This window comes from Sceloporus occidentalis, unplaced genomic scaffold (genome assembly GCF_023333645.1).
Source record: "Sceloporus occidentalis isolate IW3139 unplaced genomic scaffold, rSceOcc1.0.p SCAF_2, whole genome shotgun sequence".
NCBI classification, from domain to species: Eukaryota; Metazoa; Chordata; class Lepidosauria; order Squamata; family Phrynosomatidae; genus Sceloporus; species Sceloporus occidentalis.
In genome coordinates this window covers 247,659,768-247,676,974 of record NW_028316982.1, presented here as the reverse complement: position 1 = coordinate 247,676,974, position 17,207 = coordinate 247,659,768, and the positions used below count along the sequence as shown (strand labels likewise).

The 17,207-nt window shown below is 39.2% G+C and overlaps 2 protein-coding genes across 6 annotated transcripts in view; both read right to left on the bottom strand.

Moving 5' to 3' along the window:
• Positions 1-15,297, bottom strand: part of ZDHHC20 (zDHHC palmitoyltransferase 20) — an 88,411-nt gene extending 73,114 nt beyond the window's left edge. For 2 of the 3 annotated variants that reach the window (XM_089512622.1, XM_089512623.1), the window contains exon 1: positions 2,393-2,638. In XM_089512622.1, the coding sequence (XP_089368748.1) occupies positions 2,393-2,555 (163 nt within the window). In that variant the 5' untranslated portion in view covers positions 2,556-2,638. Of the gene's footprint in view, positions 1-2,392; positions 2,639-14,670; positions 14,793-15,213 lie in introns of those variants that run through there. The other variant, XM_089512625.1, reaches the window with a different exon arrangement.
• LOC149319939 (calcium uptake protein 2, mitochondrial-like) overlaps positions 14,890-17,207 on the bottom strand; it is a 117,145-nt gene continuing 114,827 nt past the window's right edge. For all 3 annotated transcript variants that reach the window (XM_089512620.1, XM_089512619.1, XM_089512621.1), the window contains one exon: positions 14,890-15,877. In XM_089512620.1, the coding sequence (XP_089368746.1) occupies positions 15,773-15,877 (105 nt within the window). In that variant the 3' untranslated portion in view covers positions 14,890-15,772. The remainder of the gene's footprint in view (positions 15,878-17,207) is intronic.

The window sequence follows — 17,207 nt, the reverse complement described above, 5'->3', positions numbered from 1 at the left end:
AAAGCATTTCATGAGCCACAGAGTTTAGGATCATGCCAGTGTTTCACCATAATCATTATCTTAATCTTTTTATTTATTTATCACTGTTTTGCAATTATAAAGATTGTGAAGAGAGGAGGCAGGCAGGCAGGATGAGCAGATGTCCTAACCACAAAGGAGGGCAGATCGCCGCAAAATGTAGGACGTTCAAGAAAAATGTGGGATGTTACAAAATAAAAGCTAAAAAACATTCATATGTAGAAATTCATGCTTCTTAGTCACGCTCAAAATGGAGGGCATTTTGCTGGATGGATGGTTAAAATGTAGGACATGTCCTTGAAAAGGAGGACATCTGGTCACCCTGTAGGCAGGCAACAGGCTCCCTAAACTCTTTGGGGATGAATAGCCCACTCATTTATTTTATTTGTTTCACTTCACTTCTATGCCGCCGTTCTCCCAAAGAGGGACCCAAGGCAGCTCACAAGACAAAAACATTATTCAAATGTCACAATAAAAACTTAAAAACAATTAAAATAATCTCGTTAAAATAGTATAAAATTAATACAAAAACATACACAAATTAAAAACGTAACTAAAACAGACGCCTCATATTAAAAAACCCCACTCTGTCCTGATTATATGTTTAAAAGCCTACAGAACAGGGATCCCTTTATGGGGGGAATAACCCAAAATGCACAAAATGCATGTAGCAAGCTTTCAAAACTCCACTGGCTTCATCATTAGGCAAAGGTGCTAAAAACCATACTGCAGAATATACATAAATACACACATACATACATGTATATGAATGAGATGATGTTAGTCAAAGACCTGCATTTAGTCAAGATGCTTTTGGTGTGTTGTTTTGTGTTGGGATGATGTGAGGGATAATAATAACCCCATTGAGTGGGGTTGCTCCTCTTCAATTCCACCCAGCAAGAAGGAAAGCTCTCTTCGCGCCACTATGATAATAATAACAATAATAGAGAGGGCTCTTAGTATTGGCTGTGGTTTGGTTTCAGGACTCCCATGGGTCCCAAAATCCATGGATGCTCAAGTCCCATTAAATACAATACAATGGTGTCCCTTACAGAAAACAGCAAAATCAGGGTTTGCTTTTTGGAATGTATTTCTTTTTGGAATATCCTCAAGCCAAAGATGGTTGAATCCGAGGATAAATAATAAGTGGATATGGAGGACCGTCTGTGATGATGATGATGATGATGATGATGTCTATTTATAATGCCCTTTCCACCAAAGGGCAGAACATCATATATAATCAAAACCAGACGGCAAAACACAAGACTGTTAAATGCTAGAATACTAAAACCATCTGCTGATATATTACAATAAACTCCTTATCTGTCATTACTCATCTCAGCATTCACTCATTTGAAGAGGAAGAGGACTGGGGGGCCTTTGTGGTCTCTTGCAACTCTACGATTCTGTTTCTATGGTTAAGGAGTTTCCCTCTGAACAGGGCAAGCAATGTCCTAACTGCAAAGGAGGACAAGGCACCGCAAAATGTAGGACCTGACCAAATAAAAAGCTAAAGACATGCTCCTATAAATATAAATGCCTGCTTCTTAGTCATGGTTAGAATGGAGGACAGGATGGAATCCCTCCTGGACAGAAAAGGCTGACATGTAGGATACGTCCTGGAAAAGGAGGATGCCTGGTTACCCTGATTCTGTTATACAAGAAAAGGGGGACCAGTTGTCCCAACCGCAAAGGAGGACAAGGCCCTGTGAAATGTAGGACAGTCAAGGAAAAAAATGTGTCCAAACAAAAAGCTGAAAGCACACTCCTACAACTGGATGCTTTCTTTGCCATGTTCAAATGTCAAATGTCAATTAGGACCAGGAGTCCTAACTGCAAAGGAGGGCAACAAGGCACCATGAAATGTAGGACATTCGAGAAAACAAATAGGTAGGGCCTCCCCAAATAGAAAGCAAAAGCAAAAGCAAAAGCAACAACACCCACAACAACAGTCGTGTAAATCCATGCTTTCTTTGCCATCCTCAAATGTCAAGGCACCCCAAAATGTAGGACCTTCAAACAAAACCTCCTATAAAAACATGCGTTGCTTGCTATGCTCAGAGGTCAAGAAATGTAGGACACCCAGAGGAAAAAATGTAGGACGTCCCTAAATAATAATAATAATAATCATAATAAAAACTCCTATTTTGCCATGCTGAAATGTCAAGGAATACAGGGCACTCAGGGAAAGAAAACCTAGGGCCTCCCCTAGTCAACCCAAAGCACTGCTACTAAACATTCCCGTTTTCTACTGAGAATGAATGAAGGAGGAGGAGGAGATGGAATGGAGGGGCGTCCGGGAAAAGGAGGACAGACACGGCTGAAGGCAGGGTTCCCTGCTGAGGGCGCCTTCCCAATGCTCCCTCCCACTCACAGAGGCAGAGCTCGACCACGTAGGCGTAGTAGGACCAGGCCAGGACCAGGGCGATGAAGGCCACGGGGACCCAGGCCAGCACCCTCTGGCAGCAACGCAGCACCTGCGACGGCGCCATCTTGCCTCCCGACGCCGACCCCGCGCCGCCCGCCGCCGGAGCCATCGCCGCCGCCCTCCCCGCCTGCTCCGGCTGCTCTGGACAGGAACCCCGAATCCGAGGCGGACGGAGAAGCCTCCGCCTCCGCCTCTGCCCGCCCCCGGAGCCTCCAGCGGCAGCAGAGGCAGGGCCTAGGACTAGTCGCCCGCCTTCTCCTCCTCCTCCTCCTCCTCAGCCACTGGGAACCAAGGAGGCCTTGGCGCTTAGGCCTCGCAGCAGCGGCTGAAGCTCCCCTCAGGGAAGCCATGCTCACACTCCCCTTCAGGCCCCCTTCACACTCCTATCGCTTGCTCTTGTGGTTGTGGTTACATTTTATTTTTTATATATTGCCACATTTATGCTCGTCACAGTATTATTATTATTATTATTATTATTATTATTATTCTATTTTCTTCTATCTCACCACATTTATGCTCCTTACAGCCTTATTGTTCATTATTATAATAATTATTATATCTTATTTTTATATCCCGCCACATTTATGCTCTTTACAGTATTATTTATTTATTATTTTATTTATTTATTATTGTAATTATTATTTTATCTTCTTATATCCCGCCTTTCTCCCAATATAGGGACTCAAGGTGGCGAACAATTATAAAACAATACGATTTTAAAAACAGTACAAAACATTAAAATACATAAATATAAAAATGTATCTGATTTCTGTCCTGCCTTTCTCCCCGAACGAAGAAGGAATAGAATTACGAGGGTTAACGCATTATCAAGTTAGAGGAAAACTACAGGAAGACATTAAGAATATAGGAACTGGAAGAGGAACAGATGAATTTGACAGAATTATATCTCAAGATAAAAATAAAGATAACTAAAATATACAAGATTCTCCTCGACACAGAACAGAAAGCAGTTTATAGACACTAAAAGTAAAGGTGGTAAAATGGATGCAGGATAGGGGCTATCAAATAACATTAGAAAGTTGGGGAAAAGTTTGGATGAACAATTTAAGATTTACTAAAAGTGCTCACCTAATAGAGAACTGTTATAAATTGTTTTATAGATGGCATCTATCACCATTGAAACTGACTAAGATAAGAGGAAACAAAGATAGCAGTTGTTGGAAACGTAAACCACTCTTATAATGCATCTTATAATCATATGTGGTGGGAGTGTATTGAAGAGACTCAGTTCTGGAATCTGATTCATGCCAAAATTCAGGATATTATGCAAATCGAATTTGAATTAAACCCTAAACTATTCTTACTAAATATTACAGAAGATATAAAAGGAAAACTAAATCAAGAAGAAGAAGAAGGTGTTATTTTGTATTTGGTTATGGCAGTTCGCCTGATATTTGGTAGATATTGGAAGATAATAAGCACAGATTTATTTGAAGAATGGATTATGAAAGTATATGATTTATCTATAATGGACAAGTTGACAATGGTGATAAATGGGAAAACTGAGCAACAATTTCTGAGGAAATGAGAAAAGGTTAATAAGTTATGGGACTGAAAGCCCTCAGATTTAAGATAGAATGTTATATTTCTTGCCTATACATTTCAATTAATGATGGAATATATTAGTGGCAATATAAGTGAACTGCAAAATTTGGGAACTTATAAAGAAAAGATGTTTCTGTATATAATTTATTGTGATATACTGCCGCTCACAATGAAATTATAACCAAGTGCTTATTTTAAACATAAATAATATTTTTAAAGGATATTTAGGGGCTTATAGAGGTATAGCTATAAGATATAATGTATAATGTTTAATTATATTAAGTAGGTTAGAAATATTTGATTGGTGATAGGGTAGAGACAGTGATACTGCATGTTTGTATGACTGTTTAATTGTTATGATTGTCGAATAATAAATGACTTATTTAAAAAAACCACTCTTCACCCATAAAACCCCCCCAAATAAAACATAAAAACATAATATAATACATTACATGGTTGTTAGCCAATGTTATTTTAATTTGTTGTCTGCTATATTTTATTGTTTGAATGTTAAGATGTATTAATGTGTATTGTGTTTAATTATTTTCGTAGAATGTATGCCATAGGTAGGTTTATTTTATCTATTTTAATTGATTGTATGTAGAGGGAGGGAGCAAAAAGAAGCCGCCACAAGCAGCTCCCTGAAAGGGGCGTCATAAGCGACGTGGCGTTATGACGCCCCATGGTGCATGCTGTCTAGAAGGGCATGCGCCAAAATGGCACCTGGGCAGCGGTGTAAGACCTTGGCGCATGCGGACAAAGTGCCGGTCTGTATAGCCCCATAGTCTCTTAAATAGTCTTAAAGCCTGGGTGGGTGGGCTGGCACCACAGGGAGGCTTTTCTCATCTACAGAGTTAGAAGTAATCCCCTTCTGGCCATGTGTGCCTAAAAGCCTTCGTAGACTTTGTTCTCAGAGCCTCATTAGCTGAAGCATGTCTGTAGTTAGAAGACTTGAGAGAAAAACACTAGTCAAGAAATTAGGCAGATTCCACTAGTACAGAAGTAGGATGTCATTTGTTATTGTTCTGATCTTCCTACAGTCCTTCCCACAGCTTGAACTTAAAGATGAGGGTTAAGTCACTTGATGGCCATTTTCCATGTTTTAAAGCAAGATGGATTGCCATGAAATTTGCCTTTCCACTTCCCAGGTCATTATCCAAGGACACCTATAGCTCCCAAATGAGTCACCAATGTAAGTTAACTGTGATTAAAGACCCATTCATTTGGATATCTACTCTTAAGTATGACTAAGCCTGACTTCAACACAATGTAATCCAATACCAGGATAATTGCAAAATGTTTTGCAGCTGCAAAAAGTAAACACAGGTGACTCACTTGGGAAGCATTGTGCTACCAATCAGGCATCTTTGAAAAAGATGATGTGGGAAGCGGGAAATACCTGTTCTCATAATTCCCCCATTCAAAACTAAAGTGAGCATATCTTCTTCTTTCACGAAGGCATTATGAAATTAAATAGAGTCTATTTTAAGAGTTGGGTAGCCCACGTCTGGTTAAAAGACCAGCATAAAATACATTTTGAACAAGGCATTAATAAAACTTTCAGTTTCAGCTGCCCTTTGAGGGCATTTTATTGCAGTGGTCACAGTTCTTCCCGTCTTATCAGGTTGTATCCAGGAGACGTGTCTTCCATCAGCGTTGCCTGGTGAAACAATGGATCCCAACCCAAGAATACCCATGGGCAGCTATGGCTAACTGGATTACCATTCTGGGATAGTTTGTGTAAAAGTGGTTGTTTAGGGGTTCAGTTCTCCCTTCCATATGTGAAGGCTACTGCTCCCATCAGCAAAAGAGCTGGAATGCTTATGTTATAGCAATAACATCTGTCAGTGCTAGCTACAAATAAAGTCTTTGGGAGATCTGGAACTACAGTTTTTTCCACAACAGAGTAAGGTTGCAGTAGCGGGATCAGATGTTAATACTGAACTGAAGCCAAGAGATAGTGAAATGCTCAAGTGAGTTCATGGGTGACATGAGCTTCAAACCAACCAAGCAATAACATTCACTTCACTCTGTTGGCATTCTGTGACCAGGCTTCAGACTTTAAATCAGCTGCTATTCTGTGAAATCAATATAAACTTATCTAATGGAATGTACTTGACTTTGGTGAAGATCCAGAGATCCTCCTAATATGCAGAATAGTTATTAATCTTGTGCAGGCAGCCACCTAGGCAGGAACCAGGCTGTCCAAGTTTCTTCTGATGTAGATGTATATTTACAATAGCTGAGTAAGCACACTGCTCTGTCCAGCTCCTTGAGCACCCAAGTCCAGAGCTACATGAATACTATTAAGTTTATTATTCAACATGATTTATAACCTGCCAAAGGGCTCAGGCACAGTTAATAATCTTAAAGAATATTATTATACTAGAATAGTACAAACAGTGTTTCAGATGTATATGATTTACTTTAGGCTTTTCTCCTAATCTGTAAATTGCATCTTATTTATATGAACATGAATACTAATTTAATTGATCACTCCTAGTACACCTTAAACAGGCCAGTCTTTGTTTTTGGAATTAATATGCCTATGCAAAAACATTGGTCAGTTCAGAAATTTCTCCCAAATCATGAGAGATGCAAGAACCCCTGCTTCAGAGATGTAATTCTCTCTTCATCTGTCTTAAATTTGTTCTCTGGATTCACACAGAGAACATAATTAAATTAATTGCTGCTAGGTTCAGGTCAAAAGAAAAGTGATTTGTTGCAAACACACCCTCAGTACAGTATGTAAGTGAAACACAGAATTTGTTTCTGCACAGTGTGATGGAAACGGCCTGAACAGACAGGCCAAAATAAAGCTGCTTTGGATCACTTTGGAGGTATGCTGTTAAAATTACACACACATCTTAAGAGGCAAGAAGCTTTGCCAAAGCTGTGCTCTAGACCTTAGGACTGGAGCGTGGCTTTGGTGCGGCTTCCAACCTCTTAGGATGTAAGAAGCATTTAAACAGCATACCTCCAGAGTGATCTGAAGCAGCTTTATTTTGACCTGTCTGTTCAGGCCCTTTAACAGAGGGCTAAACAATTTAATTGAGGACAGGCCTCTCCACATCCAAGAGTCCTGCCAATCTACACCTGAAGTGTAATTATTAGCTGTGGTATGGAAGAAACTGGCTAGCTTTCCTTCATTTCCTACTGAACACTCAGCGTGACAAAGCAAATCAAGTTCTGGTCTCATATATATATATATATATATATATATATATATACACACACACTTCCAAATATGATTAAAACATTAACATCTTCATAAACATGTTTACTTAGCAAGAAGATCCATGTTATTCAGCAAGGCATAATTCCTAGTAAGAATTACAGTGCTTATTCATTTATTGGATAAAATCCAGATAATTTCCCATTAAGCTGCATTTCAACAAAACAGATTATCAGATGGGGGAAAAGCCGGGAGTAAAAGGCATACTCCCGGCATAATCACACGATCGCGCTGAAGATTTTAAGATGACATTGCGCTCATCTAGGACTTATCCTGTGAAGACCCAAAGAATGCTCCAGCAACAAACCATTCATGGGGAAGTTCTGGGAATGCTTTAGTTGCAGAGCATTCCTGGATCTTCACAGGATAAATCTGGCAGATCGACAGCCATCAAATAGATCAGGTTATCTCATACAAATACTTAGGGATAACCTTCCAGTCAACAGAATCATGGAATCTGCAAACGAAGCATGCCATCGCAAGTTCCCAAAGAAGTACCAAAGCACCACTTTCCTTTTTCTATTCTAAAGGAGGCCAATATGTCCCCGCAGCCATCCAAGTATTCATCGGCAAAATAATTTCCCAGATGCTGTATGGCTGTCAGGTGTACACGCTTAATGATTACAACTCATTTGAAGTAGCACAAACCAAATTTTGAAGAGCAATTACAAGAATTCCAACATGCGTCCCAAATGTAATACTCAGGTTGGAGACAGGACAAATTTCTATGGAAGCCCGAATATTGATGCTTACTGTGAATTTCTGGCTAAAGTTGACTTTTCTTCCTGTGGGACTTAACACCATTAATTTTGGCAGATACTTTCCAATCTAAATGGAAAAACTCTCTGACTACAAAACTACAAAATCTGGGACTCACGACTAACGCCCTTCAGTCTATGGGATATTCTAAAGCTAAAACAGCCATTAAAGGACACAGAATTCCAAAACCATAGAACTCAGTCCGCAAACTATTTATTGGGACAGTATAGGACCGCTTACTGTGCCAAACTACATCAGGAACCTATCGATCCCCAGATATTTCGCACTGGCTAGATTAAACGTTCTTCCACCAGTATTACTGGAGGGTAAATTTAGTAAGACTCCTGTTAATGAGCGAACATGCCCCTGTAACTCAGGAGATACAGAAAATGTTGTACACGTATTGTTTCACTGCCCTTTTTACGGCAATGCTTGCAGAGATTTGATCACTCCTGTACTTTTGAACGCACCTGGGAGATCTGAAGCTTTTACTTAAATTACCTATTATCAGACTGGAACTCACATATAACTTATAAAGTGGCACAGTTTTCTGCATTAGCAATCACTTGTAGGAAAAGAACAACTGATCAAAGTTAAATACATAATATTGTGTCATGTCTGGTACTGCATGTCTGGTAAAAATCTGATATCGCTAATCTACTTTTATTATTTCTTAAGGGCAGAAGCCCATAAAGGTTTATTTTATTATAATTGAAGCTATCTTAAATGTAACGGAAATGAATTATTTACATTTCTAGTTGGCAGATTTTTATCCCAAGCAATCTTTTTATGTGTATTATTTTATTTTCCTATGTTATATCTTATATTGATGCTGGTCTTTGACTGTAATAAAGAATTTCAATAGATAATTTCATAATAAATTCAACAACAACAACAACAATAATTGAAGACAGAAATTAAGGAGAATCTTTTTTTGACAAGTCATATGGAATTGTCAGTGGTATAATAAGGGCAGTGATAGCACAAAACAAATAATATACTCTTAAAATTACTTGTTGTGTTTGTTTCTTTGATTCCTTTGGCCTTTCTCATGTTTTATTTTTAAATGTCCCTTGTTCCAAATAAATTTTTTAGAGGGCAGGCTTCTGAAAGCCATATAATACTAAGGAAATAAAATGTCACACAAAAATGCAAGGATATGCAACTTTGCTCCCTCAGCCTTGGAAAAATTAATGTAGACACACATGGACAGCATCCCTTTCCAATGTTTTAAAGGTCTGTTTGCAACAATTAGAACTGTTGACTGAAGCAGCGACAGCTCCTGCTATCTGCATTATTCCCCAAATCAAATGAAACCCTCCCAATGAGCAGTTACTTAGGCCCAGAAACATTTTGGCAAAATGAAGATGGCTGGTTTTCTCTGGGACTCCTTGATGCCAAACTGAGCATTGTTATCTGTCTTTAATGTCTCATCCATCCCATCCTCCCACCTCTCAGAAAACGTCTTTTGATATGGTCGGGGATCAGATGGTCTTGGGACAGGCATAAAAGGCTATTTTCTGGGATTGTCCTGTGTCTTTTTTTGCACTGTTATTTATCCCTTGAGTTTCTATGTCCGGAGAGCACGTAACAAGGGCTAATTAAAACCATCAAAATTCCTTTCTAAAATGTAGGAGGAATATTCTCTCTCCTCTAGAGAGCTTCACAAGGTCAGAGACCTTTACTGTAAAATTTTATTTTGTTTTTACTTCCATACTGTTGTTACTGGAGGTATTATTTTCACAAACCAGTGAATTCAAATTATAAGAAAGCTTGTGACAACAAATTAGGAACAGCTGATGCTGGTTAAGAAATATTTGACAGCGGAATAAGACTGCCTCAGAAGATGATGGGCTCAAAAGGGTTGCTGGAGTTGTTTAAACAAAGAATAGATGGCCAGCTTTCAGGGGTGCTTTAGTCATTGACTATTTAACTAGCAGCAGTGGAATTTGATGGCCTTTGGGGTCCCTTCCAACTCTGTGATTCTATGATGGATTTTCCTATTATACTTACTATTTGCTGGAGCATTAGTCCAACTCTTCTTATTAAACATGTTAGTAGTTCAGCAGCGTATCTCCCCCACAAAAAGTGATAGTGAAAGTCTAGATCCAAGGAAACAAGCCTAAAATAATTTTAGAGGGTTCCTCCCATTTATATTATCTTGTTTTTATCACTGCAGACAACTCTTTCATCTGATGAAGAACATAGCTTATTTCTCAATGGCTAAATGCATGCATACAACAAAATACTATTATTAGCATTGTTGTCGTTTCAAGTAATTTCTGACTTATGGTGACCCATGAGGTTTTCTCGTCTAAGATCATCCAGCAGATTTCCATGTCCAGGTGGGGACTCGAACCCTGATCTCCATAGTCATAGTCCTATGTTCAAACCATGCAGTATTAACATGTGGTAGCAAATCTGGATTAAGACTACATTGCACAAAATGAAATACAAAGGAAAAACTATCCAGTGGATGTAGTACCTAATAGCAAGTACTATTTAGATAAGTTTACACAGAGGAAAAATACATTGAGTTAATGAGACTTTCCCAGATACACAGATATAGGATTGTATCCCATTGAAACCAATGACATAGGTGTATTTTAATTGCTTGCTTAGGAAAAGAGCCAGTGAGCTTAAATTTCTCTGGATTGCATGTATGGGCTAGCTTTCCAAAATAATTTTGTATATTAAAAATGTATATTCTCCATCCCATTTTGGAAACAATTTTGCTGGTATCTGAATACACGAATTAACAGGGAAATGAATAAAAGACCTAGGGCTCCACCTTGTGGGTAACTAGGAATATTTTTTCCCTTCAGACCAAACTGCAGACAAGAGTTAAAGAGAGACCAGTTTCCAAACAGTATACTATCAGCCCACCGTATGATTCTGCATCCATAGTTTGAAAATATTATCCCCTCTAGTTCTAGCACCCACTAGAATGGGTGACATTGTTCCAAGGATTGAGGCAGTTAGCTGCATGTGAGTACAGCCCTCAGAAGCCTCTCATCCCCATGGGGCAACAGCCTCTCCAGCAAAAGGCAGTTGCAATGTCCTTTCGTTCCTGCTTCATCTGTCACTATGCAATCAGCTAACCAGGTTGAGTTTGCAGACCTCTACCAGCTGCTTCAGGTTTGACCACTGTAAAACCCAAGCAGTCCCAGGGCATACAAACCATTCATCCCTATTAGTTTCCCATCCTTCTGCCTACATTATTACCTCCTGGGAGGAATCCTGTTATTTCTTGAGCAGTTTCCACTGATGCTGGCTTGTCAACACTTATGACTACTGCAGCAGCAACTCCTTAAGCCTTATGCATAGCACTGCAGTGGCAGTGACACCTATTCCCCCTGCTCTGGCCACTCAGTCATCACTGCAGGATCTGATAGCAGACTCTAGTGACTACATTTGGGCAGCAGTGTTATAAGCAGGGTGGCACAGGATGGTATTAAGTGGCTCCAGAAGATGTATCTGGAGAGATTACTTCCTAGCAGGAAGGCTCTGTCCATGTGTCACAGCTGGCTAGCATCTGGACAGTCAGTAGTCCAGTGGTAGGCACTTCTTAGGTGCTGCACCTGTGTGGTGGTTCAGCCCCAGACGGACTTGATCTCTCCTCCTTCTCCAACTGCCTCTCACCTACTGACTCTAGTCCTGCCCTTGGCCAGCACTGTTACCTCCACAGCTGAGCCACCCTTGGAGTGCTCCTTTCAGTGCAGTCATTATGGGAGTGTCTCTCTCCCACTGGAGTGGGAGTATATGGATGCTTTCTCATTGCTTTTTTAAAACCTGGAGAAGGCTCCAGGAGAGTTTAGACTTATCATTTCCAAAAGGTCAGCAGTCAGTGATGCCCCTGATCGAGCTCTCCATTCTGAGTGTAACTGAATGTGTTGGTCAAGGATGTGGTGTTGAAACATCCAAGGAGTTGGAATAGTTTAAGCACCCCAAAGGTGGAAGAAGTTTTATAAACTGGTTGGATGATTTACATGGGTATGGTCTTCAAGGCCCAGTGCTCACTACCAAGGTATCTTAGGTCCAAAACACACTGCAGAAATAATCCATTTTGAGACCGCTTTAAGTGCAATGACTCCATGCTAGCAAAATTAGGGAAATGTAGTTTTGTGAGACATTTAGCCGCCTCAGTCAGAGAGATTCCCTCACAATGAGCCAGGGCAGTTAAAGTGGACTCAAGATAGATTATTTCTGCAGTGTGTTTTGGACCTTGGAGCCTATACTGCTTCAATATGTTTCAGTATGATTAGCAGTTTCTTATAAGAGTTGCTCTGGACATCTCCATCCTGTGGGATTGCAAAGATGAGCTAAGCTCCAATATCATGGTTTAAGGGCTTCCCTTAAAATTGTTGCAACAGCAGTTTTGTTTCAGTGAGCAACTAGTCAAAAAGTACTCATGTGAAGTCTGGGGAAAAGGGCTCACAGATACATTGGGCCTACAATGCAGGTCAGTGTAAATTCAGTTCCTACAAGTGCTTCACATGTGAGTGGGCAGAAGACACAATAAGCAACACAGCCTTTCCTGAGTGTTTTCATGTTAGGCTTCAAGATCCCCACAGTCCAATTGTTATGGCTCAAATATTAAACCAGATAAGCTATGAAGAAAACTGTTAGAAACAAATTAACTTGAGTTTCAGGAAAGATGGATCTTGGTCCAGTGCCCCCTCCCCAACCATACATACTTTGCCCCCTTAGTCTTGTACCAAAGAAAGTTCCAATGGAGCTTAGATGTATATATAACTTATCATTTCCAAATGGTCCATTATCCAATGATGCCACAGATTCAGCTTCATACTCACATATGCATCTCTTAATACTATGGCAGGTATGACTTAGGCCCTCAGTATGGGCCTGATGCTAAATGCAACATACAGTTAACATTTCATTTACACCCAGTGAACACTGATGATTTCGACTGACTAGGTTTCAATTTTGAGGATGTCTTTTATAATGACAAGGTTGTGACCACGGGGTATGTACTCTGCTTTTGAGCATTTCAATATATTTTTGGAATGATGTGCCAGAAAATATAAAGGGCAACTAGGCAATAGCTCGTTCAGTACGTAGGAATATTTTGAGTGACTTTGAGGAACTAGCTCAGGAGCTGCAGATACATTTCTGTGTGTATGTGCCTTCAAATAGCCTGTCAGCTTATGGTGACTCCATGAATTTCATTGGGTTTTCTTAGGCAAGGAATACTCGGAGGTGGTTTTGCTAGTTTCCTCCTCTGAAATATAGCCTACATCGCCTGGTATTCATTGGCAGTCTTCCATCCATGTACTAACCAGACCTGACCCTGCTTAGCTTCCAGGATTAGATGGGATCTAGCACTTCTAGAGGATTTAAGATGTAGAGATCTAGCTCAGGAAAAAAAAGAACCCAGAAGGTCCTTCTATCACACAAGCCTTCTTAAATGTAGAGCTGGATATAATTTGTGTTATATCCTTTTGAGTGGGTAAGCTTGCTACAGTGCAAGAATAGATGATATGCATGATGGCCAAGAAAAAAACTGAATAAATTCCAAATCTTGGCAGACCATCTCCACTTTGGATGCCAGATAGTGGCCCTAGAGTTGGAATTCAGTCCATGGTTCTCTGAAGTAGGGGAGTCTGACCCACATCATCACAGGAAGGTAACCAAGAAAATAATGGGAGAATCTGGGTATGTGAGAAGTTCTTTTGGAAGTACAACGGTGTGTCTTTTCAGAGGGAGACTCTCTTACTTAAGGCTGATCTTCAGGTTCACTCCATTACAGCACAAGCCTCAGGTATGAGTCTATTATGGCATGATAGTGGTGCACACAGCCTTTGCTCAAGGACAGGATGACTTTCTTGGAACCATTCTCCATAGTGGTTGCAGTCAGCATTTGGACCACTGACTTTACAAGCACTTTCCCAAGAATGAGAATATACAAAAATCAATTACAGAACATTTCAGTCTTTCTGGACATTCCCTCTGTGACCTCAGAATGACAGTCCTTGAACAAAAAAACAACAAAGGAAGATTGGAAAGAGAAACAAAAGAACTGGAATATATCCATAAAATCCAGTTTTTGACAGTGGGGTGAACAGAGAAAATGGTTTCTTGGTTTCCACACATATTATAACACTAGTTGACACTCCAGCTTATGAGGGTTCTCTTGTTCACTTTATCACATCTCCTTAGTGGTTCCCAGCCAGAAACACACTATATTCCAAGAAATCCATTCATATGGTTATCTCTCACATTAGCTTTAGGCAATATCTTTCCTCCTTTGTCCCCTGATAACTGTTGTTAAAACTGGACTTGTTACTTCATCATCATGTCCTCAATTTTTACATTTCTGTTGCTCTATTGTTCCTGAGCACTTCATACATCTGATGGAACAGACTTAAATTTACAAAAGCTTATGCTGCCAACTTCTTTCTCTCAGTTAGTTTCAAAAGTGTTACAAGTTCCCTTTGCATACTAATCCAGACTAACACAGCTATGTATTTGAATGCCGCCCTTCAGATATTGATGGTCCGCAACTCTCATCATTCTTAAGTAGGCTCACTAGGGCTGCTGGAAGTTGCAGCCCAACATCTGGAGGGCCACATGATTTCTACCCCTCCTCTAAGAAAAAGGTGTGGAGAAAAAGGCTTTCTAGCCTTGTCAACCATCTACTTACATTTTTATAGTCCACAGTCTTTTTATTTGCAGTTGAGTAACACCTCTCCCCCACATTCCAGTTTATGGTATTTTAAAGTCATTATTTTTCTTGACACCCACTCCTGAGATAACCAAGCTGTACTGAAGTAAAACACATACGGAAATATTAGTAAGCAAAGGTAGCAATGTATACATTAGATCTTGATGGAAGCTTAGGGAGAAGCAAGACCAGAAACCATTGTATTTACATCCACAGGAAGAGATGCTTTCTTTAATTTCTGAATTGCCTAGAATTTCTACTTTATACATATTCACACAATTTACACATTTTAAGTCCATGTAAACATTTTAGCATTTTCAGATAGGAGTGAGTTTTGCTGAGCAAACATTTTTGCAAACAAAACTTGGAAAAAATATTTGTACAAATTATAGGAATATATACTAGATATGATGATGATGATGATGATGATGATGATGATGATGATGATGATGAAAACATGCTTTCTTAGACAACAGATTTCAAACATTCAAACAGTAATGTGCTATAAAAGCCAAAAGCTACCTTTTTATTTATAATGTGCATATTTAAAATTGGACATCTTGGAATCACTTCAATGCTAGGGAGATCTATTGGACCAGGAATCCATGGTTTGAGAATTACAGTTTCAAAATGATTTGGCCTTATAACATTCATTCTGGCATTAGAGGCTTCATGGTTTTCTTCTTTTAAAATCTTTAAGGGAGAAAAGCATTTTGAGTCTTCCAGTGCTGTTAACAAGATTTGCCACCTTTACACAACTCATGCTTCCAATAATTTCTATTAAATTCCAGATCAAAATAAGAATTTTAATAAAACCCGTTTCTTACAACTTTCAGTAATATCTGAAATACAAACACTTTTTATAAAAGCTATAAATCATAACAGTCTTAAGACAACAGCCCCCCAGCCCCCCGATTATATTGACAGATATTGCAAAATTAAATGGAGAAAACAAATGTGTTCAATACTTAACTTATAAAGTGATTTTTAATATGTAATATGGACAGCATATCAACAAAATACAGTACACACAAAGTGAAGCAAAATTTATAGTAGCAAAATCACATTCTTATGGATATGTTTAAAAAGGACTTTTTCCTGTTTGCTTCCAGACTTCTTTTGCTCCTTTAATGGTCTCTCTTTTCACACATTTCCAGTAACCTTGGACTCCTTGCTGCTGAGGCACCTGTTTTTTAAAAAGTAGTAGTTATCACTCTGGATTTAAGTTGCATTTTTCTAGGTGGATACATGAGATGAAGCAAGTCACTACATCGTCTTCTACTGGCTTTGCTGAGACTGCATTCCTAGTTCTGTCTGACTCTAACATGTCACTGTTCCCTGGAAGAGGCTTCTGTGTAGTCTTCAACTTCAATATTTATAGACATCATTAACATCAATATCTACAGACCTGTATACATAAAATTTCTTGTGGTTCTTTCACAAGTGTCCCCCTAGGTTGCTAACTTCTGCTTGTCAGTGACTGCTGTTCATTAAGCCAGCCTTTCTTGAGATTATAACCACAGTGCGAAGGGACAATGAGCTGTATACTTGAATAAGAGTGTAATGTGAACTTTGTTACTGAACAATAACAAAAATAATATGGTCCTTAGAAATGAACTTTTGAAAAAAAAAACCCAAAATGGTTTATAATTTTCACCTATCACAAGAAACATTCTTACTGACTTTCTAACTCAAACCTTCAATGTCACTTGAATGAATCCTGCACTCCTTGCTCTGCCCTTTTATGGAGGCTTTATTTCTTTCTCTAGAAAAACCTAGTAGTATTTTCAGCTGAGATTTTGGATCCAGGAAAGATGAACCAATCTCTTCTTAATGTTTTTTTTAAAGTGGGCTGTGAAGACTAGTGTACATCTTTGGTTTACTAGTTAGTTATGCTGCTGTTGACTCAACAATCTTGCAGCTATTCTAAGATAGACGGCTACAGTTGCGCCATTTCATAAAAATGTTCCTCTGCCTTGTTGTTGTAAAGCACTTATTTGGTCAAAACAAACAACATTCATCCATCACCACTGTAAAGTAAAGTGCTACTTTACTCTCTTCTGTTCTCTCACCTGTCAACAGGTGTATTTGCTATTCATATCACCCATAAGAGTGTAGCACACACACCAAAAGGGCATGGAGCTTACCTGTCATTCCTCAAGTGATCACCTGTGAATTTACATAACTAACCCTCTTCCCCTCTAAGGCACATCTGTGTTATTCTCTTAACTCCAATGTGGCTTTTGTTTTTTTTTTAACTCAGAGGTAAGATTGTACAGAGAGAAGAAAACTTGAAATTCTCTTCAAGACTCTAAAGCTCTACTAGATGGTTCTGAAGGAGAGCTCTGCACTAGCACAGAAGCAATATATCTGAATGCACAGATGGAACACTTGAAAAAATATGGTTGCAGGTAAGCAGCCAATCCTTTCCCTTATAGTGTAGGACACTACACTGTGAACAAGACAGTTATTAATACAACAAATCTAAATGACTGAAAATCCTTATTCTATTATTT